The 25,416-nt window shown below is 44.5% G+C and overlaps 3 protein-coding genes across 8 annotated transcripts; 2 read left to right on the top strand and 1 right to left on the bottom strand.

Annotated features, from left to right (window-relative positions):
• Positions 1–4,056: 4,056 nt before the first annotated feature.
• On the top strand, positions 4,057–4,844 carry Ascl3 (achaete-scute family bHLH transcription factor 3). Its single transcript, XM_013144168.2, has one exon. It carries the CDS (start codon positions 4,057–4,059, stop codon positions 4,603–4,605), a length of 549 nt encoding a protein of 182 aa, XP_012999622.1. The 3' UTR covers positions 4,606–4,844.
• Positions 4,845–7,454: 2,610 nt separating this feature from the next.
• On the top strand, positions 7,455–17,300 carry CUNH11orf16 (chromosome unknown C11orf16 homolog). Of its 4 annotated transcripts, XM_063256707.1 has the most exons (7): positions 7,455–7,584; positions 8,179–8,366; positions 10,110–10,266; positions 11,801–12,023; positions 12,726–13,379; positions 16,224–16,430; positions 16,933–17,300. In XM_063256707.1, exons 2-7 carry the CDS (start codon positions 8,224–8,226, stop codon positions 16,962–16,964), a joined length of 1,416 nt encoding a protein of 471 aa, XP_063112777.1. In that variant the 5' UTR covers positions 7,455–7,584; positions 8,179–8,223; the 3' UTR covers positions 16,965–17,300. The 4 variants fall into 4 exon arrangements, with proteins under 4 accessions (XP_063112777.1, XP_063112776.1, XP_023417434.1 ...); XM_063256706.1 differs by having other exon boundaries at positions 12,729–13,379; positions 16,224–17,300; XM_023561666.2 differs by having other exon boundaries at positions 16,224–17,300.
• Akip1 (A-kinase interacting protein 1) lies at positions 17,284–24,857 on the bottom strand. Of its 3 annotated transcripts, XM_003462420.5 has the most exons (6): positions 24,804–24,857; positions 24,367–24,594; positions 23,880–23,960; positions 21,375–21,479; positions 19,570–19,650; positions 17,284–17,709 (listed from the first exon to the last, which is right to left on the bottom strand). In XM_003462420.5, the coding sequence occupies exons 2-6, from the start codon at positions 24,586–24,588 to the stop codon at positions 17,566–17,568; spliced, it is 633 nt and encodes a 210-aa protein (XP_003462468.1). In that variant the 5' UTR covers positions 24,589–24,594; positions 24,804–24,857; the 3' UTR covers positions 17,284–17,565. The 3 variants fall into 3 exon arrangements, with proteins under 3 accessions (XP_003462468.1, XP_063112778.1, XP_003462469.1); XM_063256708.1 differs by lacking the exon at positions 24,804–24,857 and having other exon boundaries at positions 19,532–19,650; positions 24,367–24,797; XM_003462421.5 differs by lacking the exons at positions 23,880–23,960; positions 24,804–24,857 and having other exon boundaries at positions 24,367–24,797.
• Positions 24,858–25,416: the final 559 nt, after the last annotated feature.

The raw sequence follows: 25,416 nt of genomic DNA, 5'->3' as shown, positions 1-25,416 counted from the left end.
ACCTTGTGCATACTTGGAAAACACTATCACTGAACTATATCTCTGATATAAAATCATCTTTAACAACAGTGCTGGCATAAAGAACTGAATATTCACAGGCAAAAAATAAATATCTAGACAACAGACCTTAGAACTTTCATGAAAAATAACAAAATAGATTACAAGCCTACATATAAAATGAACTATAAAACTTCTAGAAGATACTACTGGTGAAAATTTAGGTGATATTGACTTTAGATATAACACCAAAAACATGGTCCTAGAAAGAAAGACTTGTCAAGCTGGACTTTTATTAAAAGTTAAAATTTCTCCAAAAAGATGCTGCCAAGAGAATTAGAAAAATAGAGCAGGAAAAAAATATTTGCAAAAGATATACCTGATAAAGGACATTTAATATTTGACAATAAGAAAACAAACCAAAAAATCCAGTGTAAAAAATGGGCAAAAGTCTTGAATGGAGATCTCACCAGAGAAAAGTTAGCAAGAAACCATATTTTAAAATGACCCTTCCATATCATATGTCACAGGGCAATGCAAATTGAACAGTGAGATGAGACTGCACCCCTAAAATGGCCAAAATCTAGAATACTGACAATTCCAAATGGTTAGAGACAGAGCAACAAGAACTCTTATTTAGTGATGGTGGGAATGCAAAATAATACAACTTTGGAAAAAGAGTTCAGCAGATTGTTACACAACCAGGATTCAGCAATTGTGTTCATCGGTAATTACCCAAATGAGCTAAAATCTTATGGCCACACAAAAACCTATACATGGATGTTAATAGTAGCTTTATTCATAATTGCCCAAATTTGAAAACAACCAAAATGCCTTTTAGTAGGTAGATAAACTGTGATGCATCCACACAAGGGAACACTATTCAGTATTAAAAATAAATGAGTTTTCAAGCCATGAAAAGACATGGAAGAACTTTCAATGTTTATTACTAAGTAAAAGAGCCCTATATGAAAAGGTTGCACACTAAATGATTCTATTTATATGATATTCTGGAAAAGGCAAAACCAGAGAGACAGTAATGAGCAGTGGTTGTAGAGGTTACGGGGAGGGAGACATGAACAGGTAGTGCAGAGAATATTTACAGCCTTAAAACTGCTGTAAATATATGATACACTATCAATGGACATAGGCCATTATACATTTGTCCAAACTCATAGAGTGTAAGTGTACAACACTAAGAATGAAGCCTAATGGAAACTGTGGACTTTGGGTAATGATGCTGTGTCATCAATTACAGGTCCATCGATTACTGCAAAGTTACTACTATGGAGCAGGATGCTAATAGCGGAGAGGCCTGTGCAAGGACTCTTTCTGCTCAAGTTTGCTATGAACCTGAAACTACCTTAAAAATAAAGTCTACTTAGGAGGAAAAAAAATGGATATTATAAATTCATATTGACCTTCCTCATTCCGGTTTAAATATCTTTCTAAAAGAACATTGACCAATATTTGCACATTGTGAGACTACTACGTAAAAATATTTTCCATAAATACTTCTTTTGCAAAATCATTTAATCCAGATGAATGGGGGACACCTTTTAAACAAAAATGTGTTTTGCAAGTGTCCAATTATGTAAGCAACCCTTCCTCTTTAATATTGTATGTTGTCATATCTACATATTAGCTAGGGAAAAAACAGCTAAACCAGAACCAAGCAGTTCTGTTTAACTGTAAGCTACTTTGCATATTGTCACTAAATGACTACTATAAATCAGAGTAAGTCTGACTCAGCCCAAAATACAACATCTTGGATGACAAAACTCAGGTAAGAGACACTTCTCAGAAATGGTCAAGGGGGAGGAATAAAAACATGATTTTTAAGAAAATCCTTAGGCACAGTGATAAAGGGCCAACTGTCAATAATCTGACTGTTTCATTACCTTAAGAATCAATTATTATACTATAATGAAAGATCCAGATTTTATTAGTAATGAAATCACTTGGATGAATGGAAAGCATTTTGGTTTGGAAGTTCAGGACCCCAGGTTCTGGCCTCTGCTCTGCTACTCACTTAGCAACCTTAAGCTTTCTCCTACCTCTAAACATTCCATAATTCAGGTATATGCAGTGGAAGCTTTTTGGTTTTGACATTCTGCATAAATTTTTTAATGTATGGAAGTAGATGCTTTTATGCTCAATAGAGTATTAAGAACCTCTTAGGATTTTATTATTACAACCTCTATTTATGTGCCAGAAGTGCTCTGAGACAGAAACCTAAGCTCTTCCCAAGGTGCATGTGTTAGTTGTGCATATATCTAGTGCCACGAAGACCCAGAACTAACAATACATGTTGCTTTCTTTTAAAATAAAATTGTACTCAATTCCTAACAAACACACACATCTAGACTTCATAAGGCTTCCTATCTTATCTTCATTGTTGCCATATTTTCTACTCTCCTGCTCTGTTGTTTTGCATTTTTCTTCTTTGAATAAATAAAAGATTATCATCTTTAAATGCTACTACATTGATTGGTGAACTTACTGGAAAGCCTTAAGAACAGAAGTTACTCCTCATCGTCTCAGGAGACACTGTGCTCTTTTACCAAAAAGTATGCAATCTTGTTAAAACCTAGAAACTTAATTTCTTGTGGCATATACAAATTACTCAGATTTCATCTGGGTCATCATTTACAATATTATTAAAATTATGTTTCAGGCTAAAACTACATCCCCAAATATCATTTTGCATTGTTGGCTTTATGACATCTGCTTTATTTGGGGGGAACCTGTTGTTAATGACTTCTGACCTGTTAGCTGTAGGCAAAAATAAAGCTGTTATTAAAAATGCACAGTGCAGGTTTTACATCCATCTGCCATCCTTTGTCCGCCGTGATATACAGTTCCTTATCTCTTATCCTTTGGAATTCCTGGTTTGGGAATTTCCTAACTAGCTTCTCTCAGCAGCTTTTCCTTTTGACAGAAACTTGGCTAGTTTTAATCTCCTAGAAATTTTGTTTTATGTTAGTTATTTCAGGTCATGTGGTCAGCAGTTTGGAATCTTTCGTTTCCTGATCCCCGCTTTTGATTTCTAATTAGTTCTGTTCCACTTATCTCTCCCTCCCCTGCCCCTTGGTAGGGAGCGCTTTTCCTGGCACTGACTCCTCTTCCAGCCTGTCTCCTCCCGATGACTCATAACTGTCCCCACTCCTCACCCGTATCCCGCACCCCCTGCAGTCTTTTCTGTTTCAAAATTTTTTGTCTTTCCAGCAACCACACTCTGGATTTTTCACAGGAATTGGAACACAGTTGAATTCTGGTGTTGATGTCCACACCTCCCAAGATAGAGCAGAACCTGCTAAGTTCTTGCTGTCCTCAGACAGAGAAACCAGGTCCACCATTACCTAATCTCACCCATAAATTCAGACTGCCTGGGGAGGATTTGTTTTGCCTCTTTGTCATTGAATGCTACTATATTTAAGAGAAGAAGCCCTCATTCCTACAGATATTAAGGAAAAAAATCTTGAGAAATTAATAGAAACCTGCATGTCTTGTCTTTATGGTGATCCACAATTAGACTTCAAATTGCTTTCCCTTTTCTCTTTTAGGTATGTTCTTCAGATCTCAACAAATTGATGAATATCTTGATACTCCAGGGTTAGGAAAAATAGAGCCAGGTTTTCCATCAGATGTAGAGAAAGGGATGCTACTACACAAGTATCCATCTGGGAAGAAAGGAAAGAGGAAAATAACCCTTTTGCTTGATGCATTGTGTGTATTTTTTTTTTATTTACTCTTCACAGCCACCCTGAAGAATAGTTGACATCTCACATGGACATAGAAAACAGCCAAGGCCTGTAGAGGTTAAGAAACTTGCCTAACTACACAGAGCAAAGAACAGGTAAAGCCAAGACTGAAATCTACCTAAAAATTCCTTTTTCTACACTCGGGCAGTTATATGTAACCCACTCTATTTTCAAAATAAACTCAGGCGCGAGTCATCAAAGCATTAAGTGTTTAAAATGCTGAGACAGTAGATTATACCTGCTCTCTTGACTGGCCGAATTAACAACTTGGTTGTATTTCTAGGTTAACGAGGAAATGGACAGTAGAAGCCACTCTAGTCCACCAGATACATTCCCTGTCTTCTCTGATTCTGCCCACTTGCCGCTAGCCAGGTCCTTCTACCTGGACCCCATGGTCACTTTCCACCTGTACCCCGAGGCCCAGCTGCCGTCCCCTTACCAGGAAGAGCTGCCGCTGCTGCCGTTTCCCAGCGACCCTCTGATGGTGGAGAACTACGGTGAGCCCTGCCCGTTCCCTTTCCCGATGCCTCTCCCGGGCTACAGGAGGTGCGAGTACTCCTACTCCTACGGGCCGGCCTTCATCAGGAAGAGGAACGAGCGGGAAAGGCAGCGCGTGAAGTGTGTCAACGAAGGCTACGCCCAGCTCCGACATCATCTGCCCGAGGAGTATCTGGAGAAGCGACTCAGCAAAGTGGAAACTCTCCGAGCTGCGATCAGATACATCAACTACCTGCAGTCCCTTCTGTATCCTGATAAAGCTGAGACCAAGAATAACCCCGCCAATGGCTCTTGCCTGGTGGCAGCCTCCAGCCGCCACGCTGACCCTATTTTCAGAATTGTTTGAGTCAGCAGTTCCCACAAAAGAAGTAATCTCACACAATGGGATCCCTTGCAGCCTCGCTCATTATTTTTCCTAAATAATTCCTGTGTAGGTAAATAACAGCTCCAGCACCGAACTATACCGGATAGTCCTCACCTGGCTTTCAGACATACTAAAATTCTTAATAGAACCCAACAGTCATTGCTCATTCCTTTCCAGAGCTCTAGGGGGCAGGAGTCCCCAGAGTTTCCTGGGCCGGTCATACTGTCCTGCTCACACACTTGGCCAGAGTTCCAGGTGTGAGAAGCTTCAAAAGCGTGAAAAGTCTGACAAATGACTACATGATGCTTCTCACATACTCTGTATCTATTTCTTACTAAGTAATCACAGTGAACCTCAGTGAATTTGATTTGTCAAAATTAGAGTTGAAGAAAAACCGTAATGAGAAAGCGTCTTAGCAAACGCAATTCACAAAACTCTGTTGTTGTTTGAAATTACTTCAGGCTCATCTTTTTCTGCATCCAGACTTAGTCTGCTAAGTTCAGGACTCCGGAATGCAGTCTGCAGATGCCATCTGTCTGAAATTTCGCTGTACCTCCTTCTTTCTTGGTCCTGGCTCTTCATCCACAAAATAAGAAAAACAACTCACCAAATGAGTATTAACTGTGCCTGACACCTAATAAGAATTCATGACCATTTTTTTTTTTTTTTTGAGACAAGGTTTCACTATGCAGTTTAGGCTGGCCTTGAACTCATTTTGTAGCCCAGGCTGGCCTTTGAACTCATGGTGATCCTCCTGCCTCAGCCTCCCTCCCGCTGAGATTATACTGGGATTATAGGTATGTGCCACTATGCCCAGCACTCATGACCATTTCTAACCATCACATTTGCAGTTATCTTTATTTTGTATTGTCCGTAGTATCACATCCTTTCAGTCCTCCAGGCCAGCAAGCTTTCAGCATCCGGACCTTTCCTCACCCCGGGAAGGAGAATCTGCCCTCACCAGTGCTCTGTTTCTACTCACTTCAGGTCTTCTTGATCCTTAGCTCCTAGCTCCCATCTGTCACCGAGCCCAGCCAGGACTTCCCTGGCTCTGTCTGTCACACTCATCTTCACTGTTCTGTTTCTGTGAAATGTTTCCCAACTTCTGATCTCAACCATTACTTGAACCTTTATTTAATATGTGTATTTTTCCTCCAGTTCCCCTCCTGCTGTCCTTACATGCTTTGCACACCTGGCTCTGTCTTTTCATAGACTGTAAGCTCCTTGAAGACAGATAGAGTCTTATTCATCCTATATTCCTTGTATCCTGCAAAAAGCCTCAACTCAGGTAGGTGCCAGTAAATACCTGTTGTTACTATTTTCCTATTCCAATCCTGTCACCTTGGGTCTGGGTCACTGTTAACTGTCTCCTCTGGCTTCTTGAGCTCTGGTTTCCACTGGTTCCACTTTTGTCCTGATGTTCTTCTCTTAAAGCATTTCATCTGTGTCTATCAAACTGCCTGATGACCTCCTTTTGACTACCATGTTGTTTAAATTTATCTTCTCACTTCTCAAAGCACCCTACAATATGTTCCCTTCCCAAATAGCCATGCCTTGCTTTTCTCAGTACACCAAATCTGCTCCCCCAAAGAAAATCAGTCTTACAAATGCATCCTTCTCTCTTTGCTCTTGCTTTCTACCTAGGAGAGCATTCTTTTCCCTCCCACCATTGAAATCTCACTGCCATATTCAGGAATCACTCTCTCACACCCAGACTTCCTTACTCCTTCTTAGATTTTGAGTTTGTATGTCACATAACTAATCCCTTAAGGTGTACGGGCCTGAGCCATCATTACTCTGCTGACTACAAAGTCATGCTCTGTGAGGCAAGTCAGCACCTAAGATATTTTCAACTGAAAGAAAAACACAACCCAAGCTTGCATGACCAATGAATGAAACATATTGCCTCCTGTAACTGGGGACTCCCTGCTGTTACTAACAATCTGTTGTCCCTAAGCCTGTTTTCTTTAGGTCTATCTTTTCTTTCTCCAGAAATAGTTTCAGTGTCCTCAAAAGGCTATCAAAGTCTCTCTGAAGTATATGCCTTCTTATTTATGCTTGGGAAGCAAGAGAAAGTCTATAACCCTATGTTCCCAGAAAAAGCCTCAGGTTGATTTTGACTGGAGAGGCTGAGAAACACAGAATGCACAAGGAACCCCCGACTCACACACATTCCCCCCCTAGACCTGGAGGTACAGTCAGCCTCTCTGGCGGAAGAGGGGAAGGGATGTCAGGGAGACACTCACAAATGTCCCTGCCTACCTTTCTGGTGTTCTCCAGTGAACACAGTGGCAGACACAAAATCAGTGCACAGTGATTGTCAGATCCTTAAAATACCACTTTTATGGGTGTTCAAATCACAGCAGAATCCACACTTCTGTTTCTTTGGTCACACTGTCTACTCCTGCCCTCCTAGTGGTCACCATCTCTCTGCTCCTCAGCAGAGTCCAGTCTGCTTCAGACAAACTTGCTCACACCTTTGATTATTTTGTTTTAAACTGTGGGCAGATTCTCTGAGAGTCCCCAGGCCTGCATGACTCTCCTCTTCCCAGCTGGCCTGTGCCTACTCAGGGTGGAAGTCACCCGCCCTGCTCCCTTCCCCACAGGTCTTCCTTGAGATCTATGAGGCTTCCTTCCTCCAGTGACTGACTCTGCTAGCAGCAGGGAAACTGTAGCTTTTAGGAACTGAGGCTACACCAGCCTTCTGCACACCACCACCAAAAAATAAAATAAAATACAGTGATGGAGAAACTACTTGTCTTTCCTGTGCTCCTGTCTCCCAAGGCCTCCTGACACCCTTCTGCACATGCTCAGTGTCCCTAGTGGCCCACAGTGTTTCTTGCCTGCTTGCATCCATGGCGACCTGCTTAGCAACAAGGAGTCAGTTGGGCTGAAGCCCTGAGCTCTGTCAGAAAGGGACAGAAGCTGAGGTGAGGAGTCTGCTTCAGGCTCCTGAAGAGGGTGAGTCTCTTTGAGGTCAGTCCTGTGGGCCTGGCAGGGCAGAGCCTAAAGGAAGTTGATGGGCTGGGGAAACCAAGTTTGAATATAGTGCCAGGCGGTGTCTGTCACCTCTGAGCAAGTTGTTGGACGCAGTGGCCCTGAAGTTTCAGCTCAGCCTGGGCCACAGTTAGTCTTGTAGGTGGGGAGACTGCTTTGTCATGGGGTAGCAACTTGTGAAGGGAAGGGTGGGGCTTTTCCCCCAGAAGTCCCTGCCCCTAGAAAGGAAGAAAGAGGAAAATACTGGGGAATCTTGAGCTACTAATACATAGGAGTGACCTCCTGAGAGCTGCAGCTGAGGCACAGAAGTCAAATGCCCAACCATGAGACTGTGAAGAAGGATTTTACAGTGGGATTTCTCTAAAATCACTGCTCCTGCTCTTCCCACTCCTGCCCTGCTTCCTGAGCAGAGGTTCCCAAGGCAGAAGATCCAAGAGGGAGCCTGGTGTCTGTGGTGCAGGTGGGGGCGGTGCAGGCCACAGCTGTCCCGAGGCGGCCTCCCTGGGCTCTGTCTGCTGGGCTGTGAGTGAACTCAGGTAACGATGGTGCTTGTTCCAGGTGGTTTTTTTCTCCGAAGGCCACACAATCCTCCTGCTGCCTGCAATGCCTTTACCCAAGTACTGCAGCGTGGCCACAACCCTGCAGGCCCCTAGCTGGGGCTGCGTCACTGGATCTGGCGACCTCTCCCTCGCCTGCCCCTTTGCCCACGGAGAACCCAGGCTTCCCAGTGCAGATGATCTCACCAGGTACTGGTCTCAACCCTTTGCAGGGAGTGGTGCACCCCAAGATAGGGGGAACTTGATTTCTGGCCTGAGATTTGCATGGGGTAAAAATCTCTCACCCCTGTTTACACTGTCCTCCCAGTGACCTCTAGTGACAAGGCTATGGTTCCTCTTGTAACAGAGCTGTGGCTACCGCAGTTGAGAGAAATCAGTCAACAAAGACCAGGTAAAAGATTTCTAGCTCATTCCACCATCAACTGTTGGAACTTGCTGGGGCAGCATATGAGAAGTCAGGGTTGCTGAGGTTTCCAGGTTCCCTCTTTGGGTTCCCTCAGATTTCCTCCTAGATTCATTTCAGGTGTCATCAGGTTTGGGGTTTGTGAAGTCCCTATCACTGGGAAGGAGGGAGGAAAATCCAACCATATATTGAGCTACTTATACTCTAGACGTTTTCCATATATTGTCAACTGAGTCAACTCAGAACAGAAGTTAAACAAGCAGATAGCAAACAACCTTCCCTCTCAACTCCTAACCCTATATGGCAACGGAAAGTCCTCAACCATCCATTATGTGCTTGAATAGTGTCCTCAGTCAGCTGTCTAAAGTACAATTCCAAGTGGGCAAAGGATGCAAAGTATAAATAATTCAAAGAGCAAAATAAAAAGTAGATAATAGAGAAGAGAAAGAGAGAACTTTTGTAAATAGAAAGGGAATTTAGAGATGGATGAAGGAGGGAGGAGGAGAAGGGAAAGGGGAAATAAAAAGGATTAAGATGGGAATGTACATGTAACAACTTCCCAGGATAAGCATACTCATTGTGTATGGCAATCATATACTAATTAGAAAAAGAGCAAAGGAACTTTAGCCTGTGACAGATGCAAATATGAGAATTTTGTTTAAATTCTATGAATCGCTGGGTGTGGTGGCTCATGCCTGTAATCCCAGCACTCAGGAAGCTGAGGCAGGAGGATAGTTGCGAGTTTGAGACCAGCCTGGGCTACAAAGTGAGCTCAAGGCCAGCCTGAACTGCACAGCAGGACCTGTCTCAAAAAGACAAAAAAATAAAAAATAACAAAATAAATTCTACGAATCACTCCTATGTTATTTAATTCAGTTGGCCTGGGTCAGGGACAAGTCAGCCTGGATAGTCTTTCACTACTCCCTTTCTTGATCAGTCTATTTGAACCATCCTATTCCAGGCCAAGTTAAGCAACTTCATATTCAGGCTTGACCATAAAACAGCTTCTTCAAAAAACCCAAAACCACACGCTTCAACTCTCCGAGGCCAGCCGACCTGGCCCACACACTTCACCAGACTTGGCCTCCCCTTTCCAGCCCAGTTCCCATGCCCAGCCCCTTGTGCTGCCCCTACTCCAACCCTTCTCCATCTCTGGACCCCGCAGTTCCAAGAACCTTCCAGGTTAGCTCCTTTGGCCTTCCAGTCCACTTGGTCCAGGATGAGGCCTAGAGTCATCAAGTACCAGTAGTTTAGGACTCACTTCCAAGCATACTTTTTTCAAAACAACGGTTCCCTTCACTGTCCTCATCTTCTTTTTTTTTAATTTCTTGGTGTCCCCATCATTTGCCCACCCTAAAGTTTACCTTATTTTACCTGAAGTGATTCACTGCCGCATTCTCCATGGGTTCCTGTTCCCCACCCCACTGTATGTCATTCACATGCCACAGTATGCTCAGATCCAACTGAAACGTTTCTTGATGTTTTGCGGGTCTTGGTATTTGCCCATAATTTTGTTTGCTTTTTTCCAGGTATGCTTCACATCATCCCTGTCTCTGCATTGCTGACCCAGCATGGCAGGGCCCTGGCTGGCTGGGAGGAGTTAGAGATGCTGCTAACACCTGGGTCCTGGCAAGGAGGGAACCAGATGGCCTTTATTACCAGGCTCAGATAAAGGCTGCTCCAGAGGCGAGTCCCTAACTCCTAGCATCTTGGCCTGCTCCTCTGGATGGCCCTGTTGTATCTCATTTGCCTTAGTTATACAAGTAGTTTGGTTTCTTGGATAAACACAGATCTTCCACAGACAGATTACAGAAGTGAGCAGGTAATATCTGTGAGAGTATTAGTTTGGGAGGACCACATAGCAAAGTGCCACAACCCAGTATACTCACTGATGGTGTCTGCCTCACTCATTCTGACTTCATCTGAACTGATTATACCTTTACTGTTCCCAAGTAAAGTCACATTCTGTGTTCTTGGAGGCAGGACTTCTGCAGGTGAGTTGGTAGAAAGGAAGACACAATACAACCCTATCATCGTGTTTTGTTCAGGAAAATCCAGCATAGTGGATTATGCGCACCAGCCTAAAAGAAAGGGCAAAATGTGCTTGCCCACATGCATTTGAGCTCACTCTGCAGGGTGCACCAGCAGTCCAGGCTGGATTTGACTTTGGGGCTACTTACTTCTCTGGAACTTTTCAAAATCAGACTTTGTGAATGTGGATCAATGGAGGGAAGATTATTATGAAATCTCCAAAACAAAACAAGAAAAGACACATGGAATTTCTAATTAAAAGTAATTTTGTCATTTTTGAATAAAAGATGAATTCAAATGAAATGTTAGCAGAGTTTTTGCTCAAATAGTGGTCTTGTCATCCTCTCTAGTGATTTATTAAAAATATTTGCGGGGCTAGGGATTTAGCTCAGCAGCATAAGCACCTGCCTTGCAAGCAGGCGGTTGTGAGTTCGATCCCTGGTACCGATAAAAATGAAAAAGACAAAAAAAAAATATTTGTAACTGCACACTCAGGGGACGTCTACTTTTATTTAGCTTCAGTACTTCTCTTGGTCCCTATTCACTTACTCAGCTAAACCCTTCTTCTCTAATTATAATGGCAGGTTGAGGGCTTCTCCGAGGCCACAATGACTGTCTATGAGGGCCAGATAGATGAATAATAAACTATCCCTGGTTAGTCTTGGGCACAGGAACAACACTTCTTGGTAGTGTTTGGAGGAGGGACATGAGTTGAGGAAAGACTCAAATTTTTAATATTTTTGTATACTGGGAATCCAGCTCAAGACCTCACACTTACCAGGCAAACGCTTGAGCCCCTGAGCTAAATCCCTGGCTGTTTTGTTTAAATTTAATTTTGTTTATTTATTTATTTATTTTTGGAAAGATTCAGAGGACCCAGGCTACTCTTGGGAATTGTGGGCCCAAAACTTGGTAGAAGGAAAAAAAACCAGGGAAACATGATGGAAAGGGAAAGGCAAATTGTGATGAACAGAGCTGCCCACAGCAAGAAGAGGAGGAGGGACCGCAGCAGCCCTGCTTGTCTCAGCTCCAGTCAGGGCCAGGCAGCACCTGTTCCCGTCCCTTCTTCGCAAGATTCTCTCTCTCTGCAAGGAAGACCTGGGGCCTGGTTCTTGACCCTCACGGGGGATCAAAGCATTCCCTGTTTTCCTTTCTAAGGCCAAATCTTATTCTGTGTTCTTTCCCACAGCTGGAGAGGCAGGGGATCCTGCTTGTGGAATTTGTCACTGGCCCAAAGCTGCCAGCCCAGAGGCAGAGTGTAGTCTCAGACAAAGATGTTGTTCAACTCTCACCATATTTGGAATATTCACTGCAACCTGGTGACAAGGTGTTGGCAGCGTGGGAGCCAGACCGACAGCGGTACGGTCCTGGCACTGTTCTCTTGGGCTCAGAGGTGCGAGACAATCAGCGAGGTAAGGGAAGCTACTCTGACCCCAGTCTCCAGAGGGAACCAAGATGGTGATCACACCAGAGCTTAGAGATCTTCAAGCCATTAAAAGAAGAATTCTTATGTCCTCACTTGCCACTTAACTCTGGGCACCAACGGATATAGAACCATAAATCTTTTGTTTTTGTTTTGATATGTATTTCAGGCTGGCCTTGAGCTCATTATGCTGCCCAGGTTGGCACATGACCCTCCTGCCTCAGCCTCTTAAGTACTGGGATTATGGGCATATGCTACCATGCCTGGGTCAACAATGCTATCTTTCAGACTGTAAATTTTTTAATTAGGGAAAGTAACTTATGACTACCCTGTCTATGTTGGTTAGTTAAGCCACAGTATTCACTTGGGGTTGCACCTGAACTACCACCCTCCCTCATCAGGTTCTCCGGGCACTGACAGTCGTTTTGTACAGGGCTAATCAGCCCACTTGTACTTTACACAATGTTAGGAAGCGTCCACTGAGGGTGCATTTGGTTCTTTGTGAAAAACAGACCCCTCCAGTGCAGTTGTCACCCAGGAGGGAGGGAGACTGATGCATCCTGCCAGGATGAAGTGGCCACTGTGGCACAGGGGAGAGGAGAGCAGAGGGGCCCAGCTGAGGCTTGCCTGGGCGACAGAACCCAAGGAAGAGGTTAATTATAATAAAGTGTTGCCCTTTTCCATTTCATAGCAGGGAAGGAAGAGGAAGTTACTGTTCACCTCTGGAATGGCGAGACAGCTCAGGTGCCTCTAGGCGGGGTCAGGTGGGTGCCCCCCACTATCTGGAAGAAGGCTGTGGAGAGGCTCAGCAAGCCTTATACCAGGGAGTACCCCAGTGCCCCCCTCTGGGCCCCTTGCTGCTCTTCACTGGGGACACTACCTGGAGGCATCACCAACAGGCTTCCTCCAGATGCTGCACTCCTGTGCCCTCCCTGCCACTCCCACACCTGCTGCCAGCTGCCCTGCTGGGTCTACCTCTGCTGCTGTCCCTCGATGAGCTCCACCTGGTGGCCTCTCACTGGGACCTCACACAGCGCAGCCAGAGATCTCCCAGAGACAGGACTGAAGCCAGCAGCACAGCCTGTGCCCCTAGAAGACCCTAAAGCGGAAGCAGTGGCAGTGCACGCTCCCCACATTGTATCTTCCTTCTCCTCCTCTTCCTCCTCCTCTTGCGAAGATTTGGAGGATAATCTGGAAATGGGCCTTCCCCAGAGACTGGTGGTGAACAGCGCAGTCAACACTGACCCCATCCTCCCCAAGAGGCCTCTGATTCGGAACAGCCCCCGACAACCCCCGTGGAGGTACTGGAGGAGGAACGGGCTGGAGCCGCATCCTGCGAAGCCAGGTAGACCAAGGATGAGGGCTCATCATCCCAGGAAGGGCTGCTGGCTTCCGTCCCTGTGTCCCTTGGGAATCTGCTGCTCCTCCCCATTCTGTCAGCTTGGAAGTAATGGATATTTGAAAGGCCGATGTGGGGAAGGGGAGACTGAGAAGGGGAAGCGGTCAGTTTCCTTTCAAGCTATAAACGAGAGGCAGGATTGGCTGAGCTTTGTACTAAGAGCTACCTTTAATACCTACCATTTTCTCTGGTCAACTGACTGAGCTCTCTCGCTGGCCATTTTTGCTCCCTGGAAGCCTTGATTTGAACAGTTAAAATGCATCCAGGTGTTGATTAGTGTCACCAATATGAGCAGCACAGAAATTGGTTCTTAAACATTGTCTATCTGGCCACAGTCCCCAGATGGAGATCTCAGAGTGGAAAGAACCACTGCTCATTCTTCACCACTAGCAAAGATCGTTGCTGAGTTGTCGGTGGCGGCCTCTCCCACGCTGCTCTCCCCTGAGCTAAAGGTAGTGGTAGTTTGGGAAGCAGCCTATTATTGATCAGATCCTCACACATCCTGCCTAAATTCCCAGTGGTGCCTAGAAAAAGCAGGATCTAGGTTAGCTGGCAGAACTGTGAGAGAGGCAGCCTGGATATGCCCAGGCCGAGGCCAGACTGTGTGGACCCCAGGGTCACCAATGTGGCATCCAGTGAAGGGCAGCAGAGGCAGGCATGCTGCGAGTGCTAGGGCTTAAGGATCTCAAGGCACTGCCCACACTGGGCCTCACCCTGAGTCCTTATTTGAAGCTGCCCTATTCCCAGGCTAGCTAGGACTGCTCAGCCCCATCTCTAGTCCCAAGGGTAAGGATTTTAATTACTCTTCAGTTCCAGAAAGTTGAAGGATTGTTTCTTTAATGAGAAACTTCCTTGGGTGACTTCTGTGGGCCGCTGGGCACTGGCACAGGTGAGCTGGACATAAGCCTGCTACAGTTGTATTTTACATGAAGGTGGCGGGGTTTCTCTGAGCTCCCAGGTGTGGGCTCTTTCTCTAGCCTCTGACTAGGAAAGCTCAGGACAAGACCCCATCTATATCCTGCTGAGCCTTTTCCTCTCCTTCTCCTCTCTCCAAAAGAAAACTTTGTGTTGAAAATATAAAGTGGAGGGGAAAGATGCTGGATTGCTGTGAAATGGGTCCCTCTGATCTCACAGTCATAAGCTTTGGAAACAGTTGTTTCTGAGATCTGCCTTGGTAACAAGTGAGGAGAGTATGGTGCCCAAATCTAGGGTGTTTTGTTTTGTTTTGTTTTTGAGACAGGGTCTTGCTCTGTGATTCAGATTGGTCTTGAACTGATGGCAATTCCCCTGCCTCAGCCTCCCAAGTGCTGAGATTATGGTAAATCTAGTTTTTGTGCTTTTACATAGTTTTCACAGTCTCCTGCTCCAACACAGCCTGGAGATGGAAAAGTCACATCGGTCTGAGAGAGGAGAGTCTGGGAGCAGCTGAGAGCTTCAGTCCCAGTGTGAGGGAAAGGAACAAAACAGGGGTAGCCAGGGGCCACGGTTGCAGACACAGAGTTCCCACTGCTGCACCTTGTTCCATAGCAATTTCTAAAGTGAATCCAAACCCAGTAAGGTCCAAACAAATTGTCCCTGGTCCTAAGCATACATTATTTTCCTCTCCACTGCCCAAAGCCACTGACATCCGCATTAGGTCACTTTCCCAACACTGCATTTAACAGATCCATTCCAAAGATTTTTCCCAAAAAATACATTCTGATGATTCAAAGAGAAATATGATATCTTCAGGAACTGAATCTTCTGTTGCACTCTAGGGAAAGCTTAATTCCAAGGGCTGACCTATGAGCATCGCTGGGTAGGCTCCCAGGCCATCCCTAGCCCTTGTTGAAGATGTGGCTCTGCCTGTCACTGCTAACTGGCAAAGACGGAAGTGCCTAAGACCACGTGACTGAGATGGAAACAATGGCAAATGACAGCTTTTTTGTTTTCTCTCCAGATTTCCTAGCCTTTTAAGGAAATGTGCTGCTTTGCTTCTCCTAAATATGACTGGTATTTAATCAGTACTAGATGTCAGCTCTGTCAAGCGCTGATGCTTGATAGTCTCAAGCTTTGCCCCTTCAGAAGCCTCCGGTCTGGGTCCTTCTGCTCCCACACTTTAAGTTCCTCTCATTGGGAGGCCACACTGTGGGCTGCTGGACTTCACGGTCCCTTCTCACCTTGCCTTATGATTGGAACAGGATTCAATCTAGTTTTAAAGCAAATTTAAGGTATTCCTTCCATTTTAACAAGACTTGATCTCACTATATATTTCAGGCTGACTTTAAGTTCACAGTGATATTCCTGCCTCAACCTCCCAAGTGCTGTGATTACAGCTGTGTGCCATCACACCTAGTGTATTTTTAGATTGTTCTCCTCTCTCTCAGAAGTCCCATTTTGTTCTGCCTCAATTCTTTTTTTTTTGAGAGACAGCTTTACAAAGTTACTAAGTTGCTGAATTTGCAATACTCCCAAAATTTATAGCTTCCCAGAAGGTTGGGGTTACAGTCATGCACCACCATGCCTGGGCTGCTTTGCCTCTATCAGGGTCCTATCTCATTATACTGATGTATTAGAGGTGTTCCTGACAACACTGTGAAGAAGTAGAAGATCCTTTGACCAGTGGCAGCATTTGGGTATCAGATAATAGCAATTTCCCAAAATGAACAACGGCCAGACAAGATTAATAAACTTCATTTCTTTTTAAAAGAGAATAAGGCTAGGTGCTCACAGATACTTAAGAGATCAGTGGTCCTTGATATAGTTCAAAATGGTGGTACATCCAAGATGACTAATTGATTTTGGAATTAGGAATATGTCACAACATCCCGAAAGATGATGACAAACAAGAGAAAGTACAAGCTGCAGTAGCGGGGACTACAAAGGAGCTGGCCCTGAAAGCAACCAACATGAAGTCACTGCAGACCTTGCAAGGGGGACACAGAAAACTTTTTCCAGGCATCACAGTGCATCAGTGGCGTAAGAGTTCACTCAACACCAAGAGCCCCCAGGATCTAGGTAAGGCTGAGAAGGGGCTTCTTAGGGACTCTTACATGGTTCTTAGACCTTCTGGGGGTCACATGCCCTTTGCAAATGCTAAGGCCCATGGTCTAATTTTCCCGAAACTTGCGCATGCCCACAGCTTCACATTTAGTAAGATTCAGAAAATCCATGAAGTTCATCGGAGGCTTGGAGGGTGCAAGGATCCCCGTCTGAATGACTATTAGCCCTCCACGGCTGGATGCAGTTGTTTTCCTAGGCCCTCTATCCATGGGAGTCTGGTCTTGTAGAAATTCTAACATAGCTCTCTTTTTGTTTTCACCACATAAAATACCGGCACTTTCCCTAAGGCTCGCTTTGTTCGAAATGGGATGATTTACCAGGCAACTAAATTGGGAGATGCAACAATACTACTGGTGTACAAGCAAGTTTGAGGCATGTCTGTGACTTCTCAAAAATAAGTGATTCTGATTCTTGAAATTAAGTCAGTATAAGACTCAGGATTTTTTGTTCCTCACAGGAAATGAAAAGGCAGTGATGGTAAATATCTGAAGAGAGTTCTACAGAGCAGGCTGAATGGCCTTCAATGGACAGAGGTAGCACACACACAGAGGCAATCAAGTGGGCACCTGCATCTTCACCCCTGTAAGACCTCCCTGGAGGTGAGCAGCAGGAAGGCAGCTGCAGGAGCTGGTGGCCTTCTCCCAGCATTCCTTGCCAAGGGCCTGGTGAGACCGCCTGTGGACTGCTTTCTCACAGAGACCAGTGTGGCTGGCCAGCTTTGGGCATGTGTCCACAGCCTCTGCCATCTTTCCATAAAGCCTACAATTGAACATGGAATACTGCATTTTTAAATACCAATAAAAATGAATTATCTTTGCTTCCAAATCACTCCCTTTATTATAATTAATCTTGACCCAGAAAACAAGCAGTAAAAATCATTCAGACTTCATCATCATATTGTTACTTATCGGCAAAGAGACAGGGACTTCTGTCCTCTCATGGGCACTGAGAGAGACGGACTGCAGTTCCCAGGAGGCTGACCCTTGATGGTCAGCACTAGAAACAGGACTAGGTATTATTATTAAAAAGTCATGGTGGCTTTATTCTTCTTGCTACTTAAAAAGCCATGTGGTGATAGTGGTGGCCAACATCATACAGGGAAGACCAAGTCCACACTTTGTCCTGAATCAACTGCTACCACGTGAGTCTTCTTGGTTAAGGCATTTGAGCCCACAGTGACAGAATAGGTCCCTGGATATACTTCTATGTAGAGGTCCTTAGAGATTTTCTCGGCCTAGAAGGAAAACAATACAGTAGTTCAGAGACATTTTATCTTAAGCACATCATGGCACCTCTACCTGACTACCCTTCCATGCTGAAGGGATGACGAGATGAAGTACAAATGAGGGAGAAAAGCCCCGCTCTCAAGAGTCAGCTTGGCCCAACTGTCATCAGGCGAGTCTCAGCTTTCACTTATGTTTCCTTACTTCTAAAGCTGCAATAACACCCATCTCACAAGTAAGCATATGAAAATGCTCTGTAAATGCTGAAGTGTTATAGGAACAGGAAGTATTACAGGAACACTCTAACTGCAGTAAGGATTAGGCAGGTGGAAAGACTAATGGCCATTGTTTTGGAGATAAAAGTGGGCGGAGGCACTTGAGAGCTGAGACTGGCAGTAATGGCAAGGTCCCTCAGCAAAATGGGAACCTTTCTTTTCACTGTGCTTTGCTGAATTCATTACTGGGAAACTGAAGGATTTCTTTTCTCCTAAAGAACAACAGGGGTGAATGCTGTTTGTCACCAGAGCAGCAAGTCAGTTGTCTGGCAAAAGCTCTCCTTCGGAGGACTGGTTCTCTGGGTGCAAAGTGCTGAAAGCTGGACTTAATGAAAAGATTCATGTTTAGAGATGAACTGGGCACAAACCATCCTCCAAGGTAGACATGGCAGGCAGAGGACAGGTCTCAATTCAACTGGCAAAGGGCAAAGTTACAAATCAGAAAAGAGTAAGAGCCATGTGACAGCTGAGATGCCACCACATGCTTGCTTAGTGCTCAGAAAGAGCCCCAGATACAAGGTGTCATTTCTAATGCCGCACATGGGAAAAAAACCAAAACCACTAGCTAGCAAGTTCTACTAGCAGGAATAAGTGATAGTATTTATACACAGCACCCTCCCTGGCTTGTCTCAGGTAGATTTGAAGCCAACTTTTTCAAAAACTGCTTTATTTCATATCCTTTCACATCTACTGGTAGTTACTACAAACTTGAAGATTTATTATCATTTAACCAATTTGATTATATAAGACAATGGTGCCACTATTTATTGGTTGTTAACTGTGAAACAAAAGTAAGGTTAAGAAAATATAGCTGTGAAAGCAATCACAGCAGCCAAGACTGCACCACTTGTCTGCATACAAGGCAACCTTGGATGGAGACCGGAGCATCACCAAAAGGAAGAGATGATTGAGGTGTCTAAGCCTACCAATTCATATCTGACCTACAAGCAGCATATTCTTAGTGGCTACTAACTCCAGCATAGTTCAGATCCTGGCCAGAAGCAAACTGTACACAAACAAAAATAAGGAATTTATTGTGCAACATGCTCAAGTTCCTTTTCTCAGAATTTCAGCCCTTCCAAATTCCGAAAGATTCCCTGCTTATCAACTAACGAGTACTTTATCCTAAAAAATGAAAGACTCACCATTACACATTTTTACAGAGCAACATTTAGGAAACATAGCAACTAGTACCTTACAGTGTTTCTGAACCTGCTGCCTTACAAAATGTGTACGTTGCAGACTTTCAGCAATGGTTATACTTTCTAAGGACATGGCTCAGGCCCTCCTGCTGCTTGAACAGATGGTGGAATTCCAGCAGGACCCAAAGCCAGCCCAGCTGAGCTGCAGGAACTGAGATAGGAATACTTCACATTCTTTCCAACCACAACTCTGAGTTCAGACACAAGAGCATGGCTGAAGCATCCAGTAAAAGGAGGACAACAAGAAAACATAATTTTGCAAATTCTGTGCACCCTCCTCAAGTTGTAAGAATTTAAAAATACCACAGATCCTGTGCAGACAGAGACCCCTATAATTAACAGGTCAAGTGGCTCACGGTAGAGAAGCCCAGCACGCATGCGGTCCCACACTCACAGGCTGGGATGCCTCAGAACTGGGCTCTGCTGTTCGGCAGACGCCTCCTGGATCGAGGGATATCTTCTGTCTGTCTATTTTCTGAAGAGAGAAGCAGAAATACTTCCAAGCTTTGTATTCTGAATTATAAAGAGAAATTTTCTCCCACCTTATTAGAATTCTGTACATTTTTTCTAAGTTGTTACTTACCTTTTTAAGGCTATCTTTAGTGAGTTCTGTGAAGTACTTTTGACAGCTATTTACCATGATTACTTTTTATCCTTCCACAGGCTTCGCTGTCAGAGAGGTCTCAGTTTAAATCACATTCCTTGCTCTATACTGAGAGGGACTGATTAACTTCCCAGCCTTGGTTTCCTAATCTGTATTATGAGAAACTGAATTTAGGGCAGATTTAAAGTGCAAAACTGATGACACTTGAAAAGCTCTTAGAAAATAAAATTCTCTTCTGTGTTCTCCTAGAAGTGGGATACTAGAAGCGAACAGTGACTAACAAAGCCACCAAAGTGACTCTTAGAGCCACCACTTACATTTTACAAGGAGAAAGTAATGACTCTTCCCCATATGTGACCTCTGAAAATCAGATGCACTTAAGACAGCGCTCAGGATAGGCTGGAAAGGGAACTCAGGATGGTGGTTCTCCACATCTTAGAAAGGAACGCAGGGCATGCTTCCAGCTTGTACTCAGTCCTTGCTCATATCTGGGTGCTCACCACCCCCACTTTTCTTAATCTCCTCTGCTTTATCCCCCAGGAAAACCAGGAGTCAGAGAAGTTAGGAGTCTAATTTGGGGATCAGACTCTGGACTTAAATTTGCTATCTCTGAGTACAGCTTGCAAGTTAAAAAAAAAAAAAAAAAAAACAAAACACAAAAAGCTAAAAAGCCTACTCTCCTCAAAAGCCACCACTGTTTCTGGGCATGGTGGTGGTGCGTGCCTGCAATTTCAACTATTCAGGAAGCTGAATCAGGAGGCTTTCAAGGTGGAGGTAAGGTATATCTGGGCAACTTATTGAGACCTTGTTTCAAAAAATAGAAAAGTTGGAGAACTATGTGGCAGAGTGCTTGCCTAGCACATGCAAGTTCAGTATTCAGTACCAAAAAAACTCCCACAACACATCCTCCAAACCTAGCAACCAACCACTGCCACCAGCTACTGTTCAACAAGTAGAACCTTCAGCTTCCTCACAATGATACACAGTAAAAGGCAGGTAAGTCTGCAGTAAGAGGTCTATAACCATTATTTTTAGAAAAAGTATTTTGTTAAAATAGATGCCCCATCTTTGCACTTTTTAAAAATTACCAAACACATGGAAGTTATCATTACCTCATAGTAAGATATATTAATTATTAAAAATCTCCTTCCTGTCCCTGGATATAGAAAAGGATATGACAAGCTCTTTTTTTACAGGCTGCCCAAGATCCATGGCCCAGAACTGCAGGTTCATCCACAGATCCTCATATTTTGGACAAGGCCATGCTTAATGCTCATTATTGTAAATTCTCTCAGGTTGAGCAACGATACACTTCTAATGGCCACTGTACAGCCGAGTCACACAGGCTTCCAAAATAAGAGTCAAGAGCCGGGCATGGTGGCACATGCCTGTAATCCCAGCACTCAGGATGCTGAAGCAGGAGGATTGCTATGAGTTCGAGGCCAGCCTGGGCCACAAAGTGAGTTGAAGGCCAGCCTGAACTGCACAGTGAGACTTTGTCTCAAAAAGACCAAGACAAGAGTCCAGAACCTCCCAAACACAGGGGCTTATCCTCAAGAGCCTGTAGGCACAGTGCAGGATGCTGGAATACATACCTGACCATAGCCTCTGTCTGAGCACACATGCTGCTGAGACGTCCCTCTGTGGTAACGATAGACGTGGATGGCCCCCCCTTCCTCTGGCACCGATGAATAATATTTCTGGAGAAGTAAAGTGAAAGATGGAGGGTAACTAGTCTGATTGAATTTTCAGAACACAAAACACCTTTCTGATATATAGGCAAAGTATGATTAAAGAGGGAAGAAAGAGAGCAAATAATTGTCCTTTCAACAGCCTCTTCAGTTCCAGAGCAAGAAAGCTGCAGAAAACAGAATGCATTTGGGGTGACTTTGCTGCCATCTGCTGCCTCTATAGGGCAAGCACTCTGGCCAGCATCATGCTCTTTTTCCCATGTTAAATAATTTTCACATCTCTGCTACAACACCAAATACTAGTACACATGCCCTTTCATTTCCTCCTCTAACAAATTCTCAGGAACACTTCCAAGTTTACTGTCTTAGAGAAGGACCCAGGAAGATAGGGGTAACTTCCTTGTGATACATCAAGAAACAAAACATAAGTATTTTTCAGTCCTCCCAGGGTTCCCATACAGGGGAGTAGAAGGAGAGGTCTCCAGATTAAGAATAATCCAAAGGGTCTGGAAAATGGATACATTTTTTTTTCTCCTCTATTCCTTCCTCGACATTGAAATGAACCTCAGATTTGCCTTTGATTATGACTAATGATGAAGGCATCCCAACCCTGCTTATTCTGAACACACTGTAGGGTTAGTGTCTACAGCCATGTGACTAAACGAACGAGAAGCTAGAGAAAGTGCTTGAGGACACAGATCTAATGATGCATTTTAGGGGCTGCTTCAAAATTGTGGGTGCAAACTCAGAATACTAAATCTCAATAAAGTCCAGGGTTTCTGAAGCTCTATTCTGTAACAAACTTGAACCGAAGCATGAACTGAAAACCAATATAGAGAACACCAATCTGCAAAACTTAAAACCAAGGACAAATATTGCTGCTTTGAGTACATCATGAACCAAGAGTTTAAGTTAATTACTTTATAGCAGAGCTGAAGTTACACATTTTTCTACAATCACCTCAGAACAAATATAAACTTAAAAATATTCTCTGATCCCTATCTCATTGGTTGGAATTGTGTTCTTGGAGTCACTGGAAGTTTAGTAAAAGATGTAAAAAGATTAAGATTAGGTTTTTGGGATCTTAACATATCCCAAAGCAGGACAGAAACAAGAGAGTCTCTTCCCTGTGCCTTATTGACCAGAACCCTTCATGCATAAAAGACTTAAAATATTAAGGCTGAGAGAGAGCTGTGTGACTTGAGTAAGACACAGAGCACCTTCCATGCCAGTGGCTTCCTTCAGTGTTGGCTGATCCACCTTCAACATTCCCTCTAAGTACATAAAAATGATCTAAGTGTAGGGGTTTGAAGACAAGGAGAGTTTAAAATCTTCATTCATTCATTTCAATGAACATACCAAAAGCCAGACAGAGTAATCCATGCCTGTCACTGTACCAATGAGGGAAGCTGAGGCAGAGGATCACAAGTTCACATCCTGTCTGGGCAACTTAGAGAGACCCTATCTCAAAATAAAAAATATGGCTGGGATGTAACGTAGCAGTGGAGCACCTCTGGGTCCAACTCCCAATACTACAAAATAAAAGAAAGAAGAAAAGTATTCAAAAAGGTCACTTAATCCCCCATGCCAGAGTTAATGGTAATTTGCTGGAAGAAACCATCATCTCTGGTGGAGACAAAAGAGAGAGAGAGAGAGACAGACAGACAGACAGACAGACAGAGAAAAGCTATAAAAACAAAGGGATTTTAGAAATTTTATTTTATGAAGGGAAGCTAAAACACACCATTAGCTTCACATTTTAAGTATTTTCCCTAGCTTCTTGGTACTCTGGTCACCCTTCTTAGGTAAGGCTGAAAGAAAGTAACTGGCTTAAGGAATTACAGTCAGTACTGGCAGAACATGGGTTTGGCTACTTGAAGCTCCTCCTGCCATTAACCAAACACCTGACCAAGGAACTGTATCTGCTGCACAGACTGATCTTTGCCAACAACTGATTGCCCCACTGAGACACATTTAACTACCTCACCAGGGACTTGAAACAAACATTGGAGGTTAAGGTCTAATGTTAGGATTTTGTTTCAATACATCTTAAGAGTGAGCCTAAAGTTTTTTTTAACTTCAGTTCAAAATAAGAAACAAAAACCTAATACTTGACTTATTCTAAAGATTTCAGCAAAAAAGATATTTTCCCCCAACAGACTGAAAACTCAATGAAAGCAGAGAAAGTGTCTGCCTTCACCATATCCTCAACAATAATTACAGGGTTAGCAACTGAGTAACTATTTGTAGGATGAATTCTAATTTGAATTTTCCACCAGGTTTAATTGCTGATTACAATTTTCCACGAAGATCTGCAGGGCAGCAATATCCCTACAGTCCAGAAAAAGCCTATAATCAATTGGCAGGCAGTTAGGGGAATAGTTACAGCTTTGGGTCACACTAACTTACCCCACACTGACTTGAAGTATAGTCCATGAATTCAGCCATTATTCTGAAGGAAGCATTAAGGGTCGGGTGTCTGTCTTCTCTCTATTTCAATAACAGGCAAGTCACACGTGAGACTCAGGATTCACTACTGGTGCATGAATTTTAAAAATACTCTTTTCACTTTTGTAAAGACCTGTGCAAGTTTAAGTTAGAAAGCTCTTACTGAGAAGGAATTCCAAGACTGACATGAACCCTAAAATACACAACAGTAAGATAGACATGAATTTTTCAAGGACCTCCCCCTCCCAAAAAAAAGTTTGCTAGTTTCCTCCAATATCAGATGTTAGTGTGTAAGAAATTTTTAGTAAAAAATTAATAGGGCCAAGCACTATGATTCAACACCTGTCAAAAACAGTTTTCAAAGGACTTTTCTTTGAGCTGTCCCGCGATCTGTGGGACGCACCCTTCGGAGCACAGCGCTCCGAGGTCCCATCACCTGGGCCCTCACCTCTGCGGGCCGAAGGCGCCGAGGCTCCACTGCCTGCCGTCCTTCTCCGCAGGGCCCCTCCCGGAAAAGGACACCCTCGCCGCCAGTGAGGCGCTCCTGTAAACTCCAGTCCACTGCCCTCCGCCTGGCCCGCTCCAGCACTTCTTGACCCAGCCTGGCCGAGCGCCGCAGAGAACGTCGGTCCACCCCGTTCAGCGCCGCCGCCACCAAGCAGGTCTCCATGTTTCCCTAGGCGGGCACATACATAGAAACCCGGCTGGGTTAGCCGGCCGCCAAACCCCGGTTCCGGGTGGAAGTCCTGTCCTCGACCTCCCTAGCGACCACCTGTCCCCTTCTGTCCCAACGCACACTTCCGCGGGCGCACAGCCAGGGCTGAGGCTGCGCCCACCTGTCTTTCCCATTTCCGCCCTCCCTCCCCTCCACGGAGACAGCCTCACCCTTCCCGCTTCGCGAAGCGCATGCGCCTAGCACTCCTCCGCGGGAGGGAGGCGGGCCTGGAGCGCGAGGCACCGGCGCAGCAGGCCATTGGTGAACGGTGAGAGGGGGCGGGGCGGAGGGGGGCGCGGCTCCTGCCAGACACGCCTTCGGCGTTCTGCAGTAAATTGAAAACTGCGTTGGGTTGCGGGTGAATCCAAAGCTAAACCTCCTGGAACAGCTCCTCATCCTTAGAGAGCTTCGCTACTTAACTTGTTGCATCAGATGCCAAGTCAGGTTGTCAAGAGTATGTGGACAACAGTATATAGAGGCACATGCCTATAATCCCATACTCGGGGGGCTGAGGCAGGAGGATCACCAGTGATTTCACAGTGAGACCCTGTCTAAAAAAAGAAAAAAAAAAAAAAAATATATATATATATATATATATATATATATATTGGATTGAGACGACTGTTTTCCGGAGCGTCTTTCTGCTGGTCTATAGGGTATATATATAATTCGAGGCAGCTAAAACCCACTTTTGTGGCTCGGGGTGTAGACAAAAAAGTGTGACAACCACGATGGCGTTTGGAGGAGGGCGTTGGCGTTTGGAGGAAGGCGTGGGTTCGCCTG

The sequence above is a fragment of the Cavia porcellus genome, unplaced genomic scaffold (assembly GCF_034190915.1).
Source record: "Cavia porcellus strain 051 isolate PalLab524CR breed Dunkin Hartley unplaced genomic scaffold, mCavPor4.1 scaffold_9, whole genome shotgun sequence".
Classification (NCBI taxonomy): domain Eukaryota; kingdom Metazoa; phylum Chordata; class Mammalia; order Rodentia; family Caviidae; genus Cavia; species Cavia porcellus.
Note: the sequence above shows the minus strand (reverse complement) of the source record. Positions and strands in the feature narration are given on the sequence as shown.

What these genes read in the sequence shown, in the direction of transcription:
- CUNH11orf16 (XM_023561666.2), top strand. Translation starts at nt 8,224, where the DNA reads ATGCCTTTACCCAAGTACTGCAGCGTGGCCACAACCCTGCAGGCCCCT. An exon ending in AGATAAAGGCTGCTCCAGAG is followed by an intron (nt 10,267 to 11,800) that starts GCGAGTCCCTAA and finishes TCTTTCCCACAG; the next exon opens with CTGGAGAGGCAGGGGATCCT. An exon ending in GGTGCGAGACAATCAGCGAG is followed by an intron (nt 12,024 to 12,725) that starts GTAAGGGAAGCT and finishes TCCATTTCATAG; the next exon opens with CAGGGAAGGAAGAGGAAGTT.
- Akip1 (XM_003462420.5), bottom strand. Translation starts at nt 24,588, where the DNA reads ATGGAGACCTGCTTGGTGGCGGCGGCGCTGAACGGGGTGGACCGACGT. An exon ending in ATACTTCAAGTCAGTGTGGG is followed by an intron (nt 21,480 to 23,879) that starts GTAAGTTAGTGT and finishes TTACTTCTCCAG; the next exon opens with AAATATTATTCATCGGTGCC. An exon ending in CAGACAGAGGCTATGGTCAG is followed by an intron (nt 19,651 to 21,374) that starts GTATGTATTCCA and finishes TTCTCTCTTCAG; the next exon opens with AAAATAGACAGACAGAAGAT.
- Ascl3 (XM_013144168.2), top strand. Translation starts at nt 4,057, where the DNA reads ATGGACAGTAGAAGCCACTCTAGTCCACCAGATACATTCCCTGTCTTC.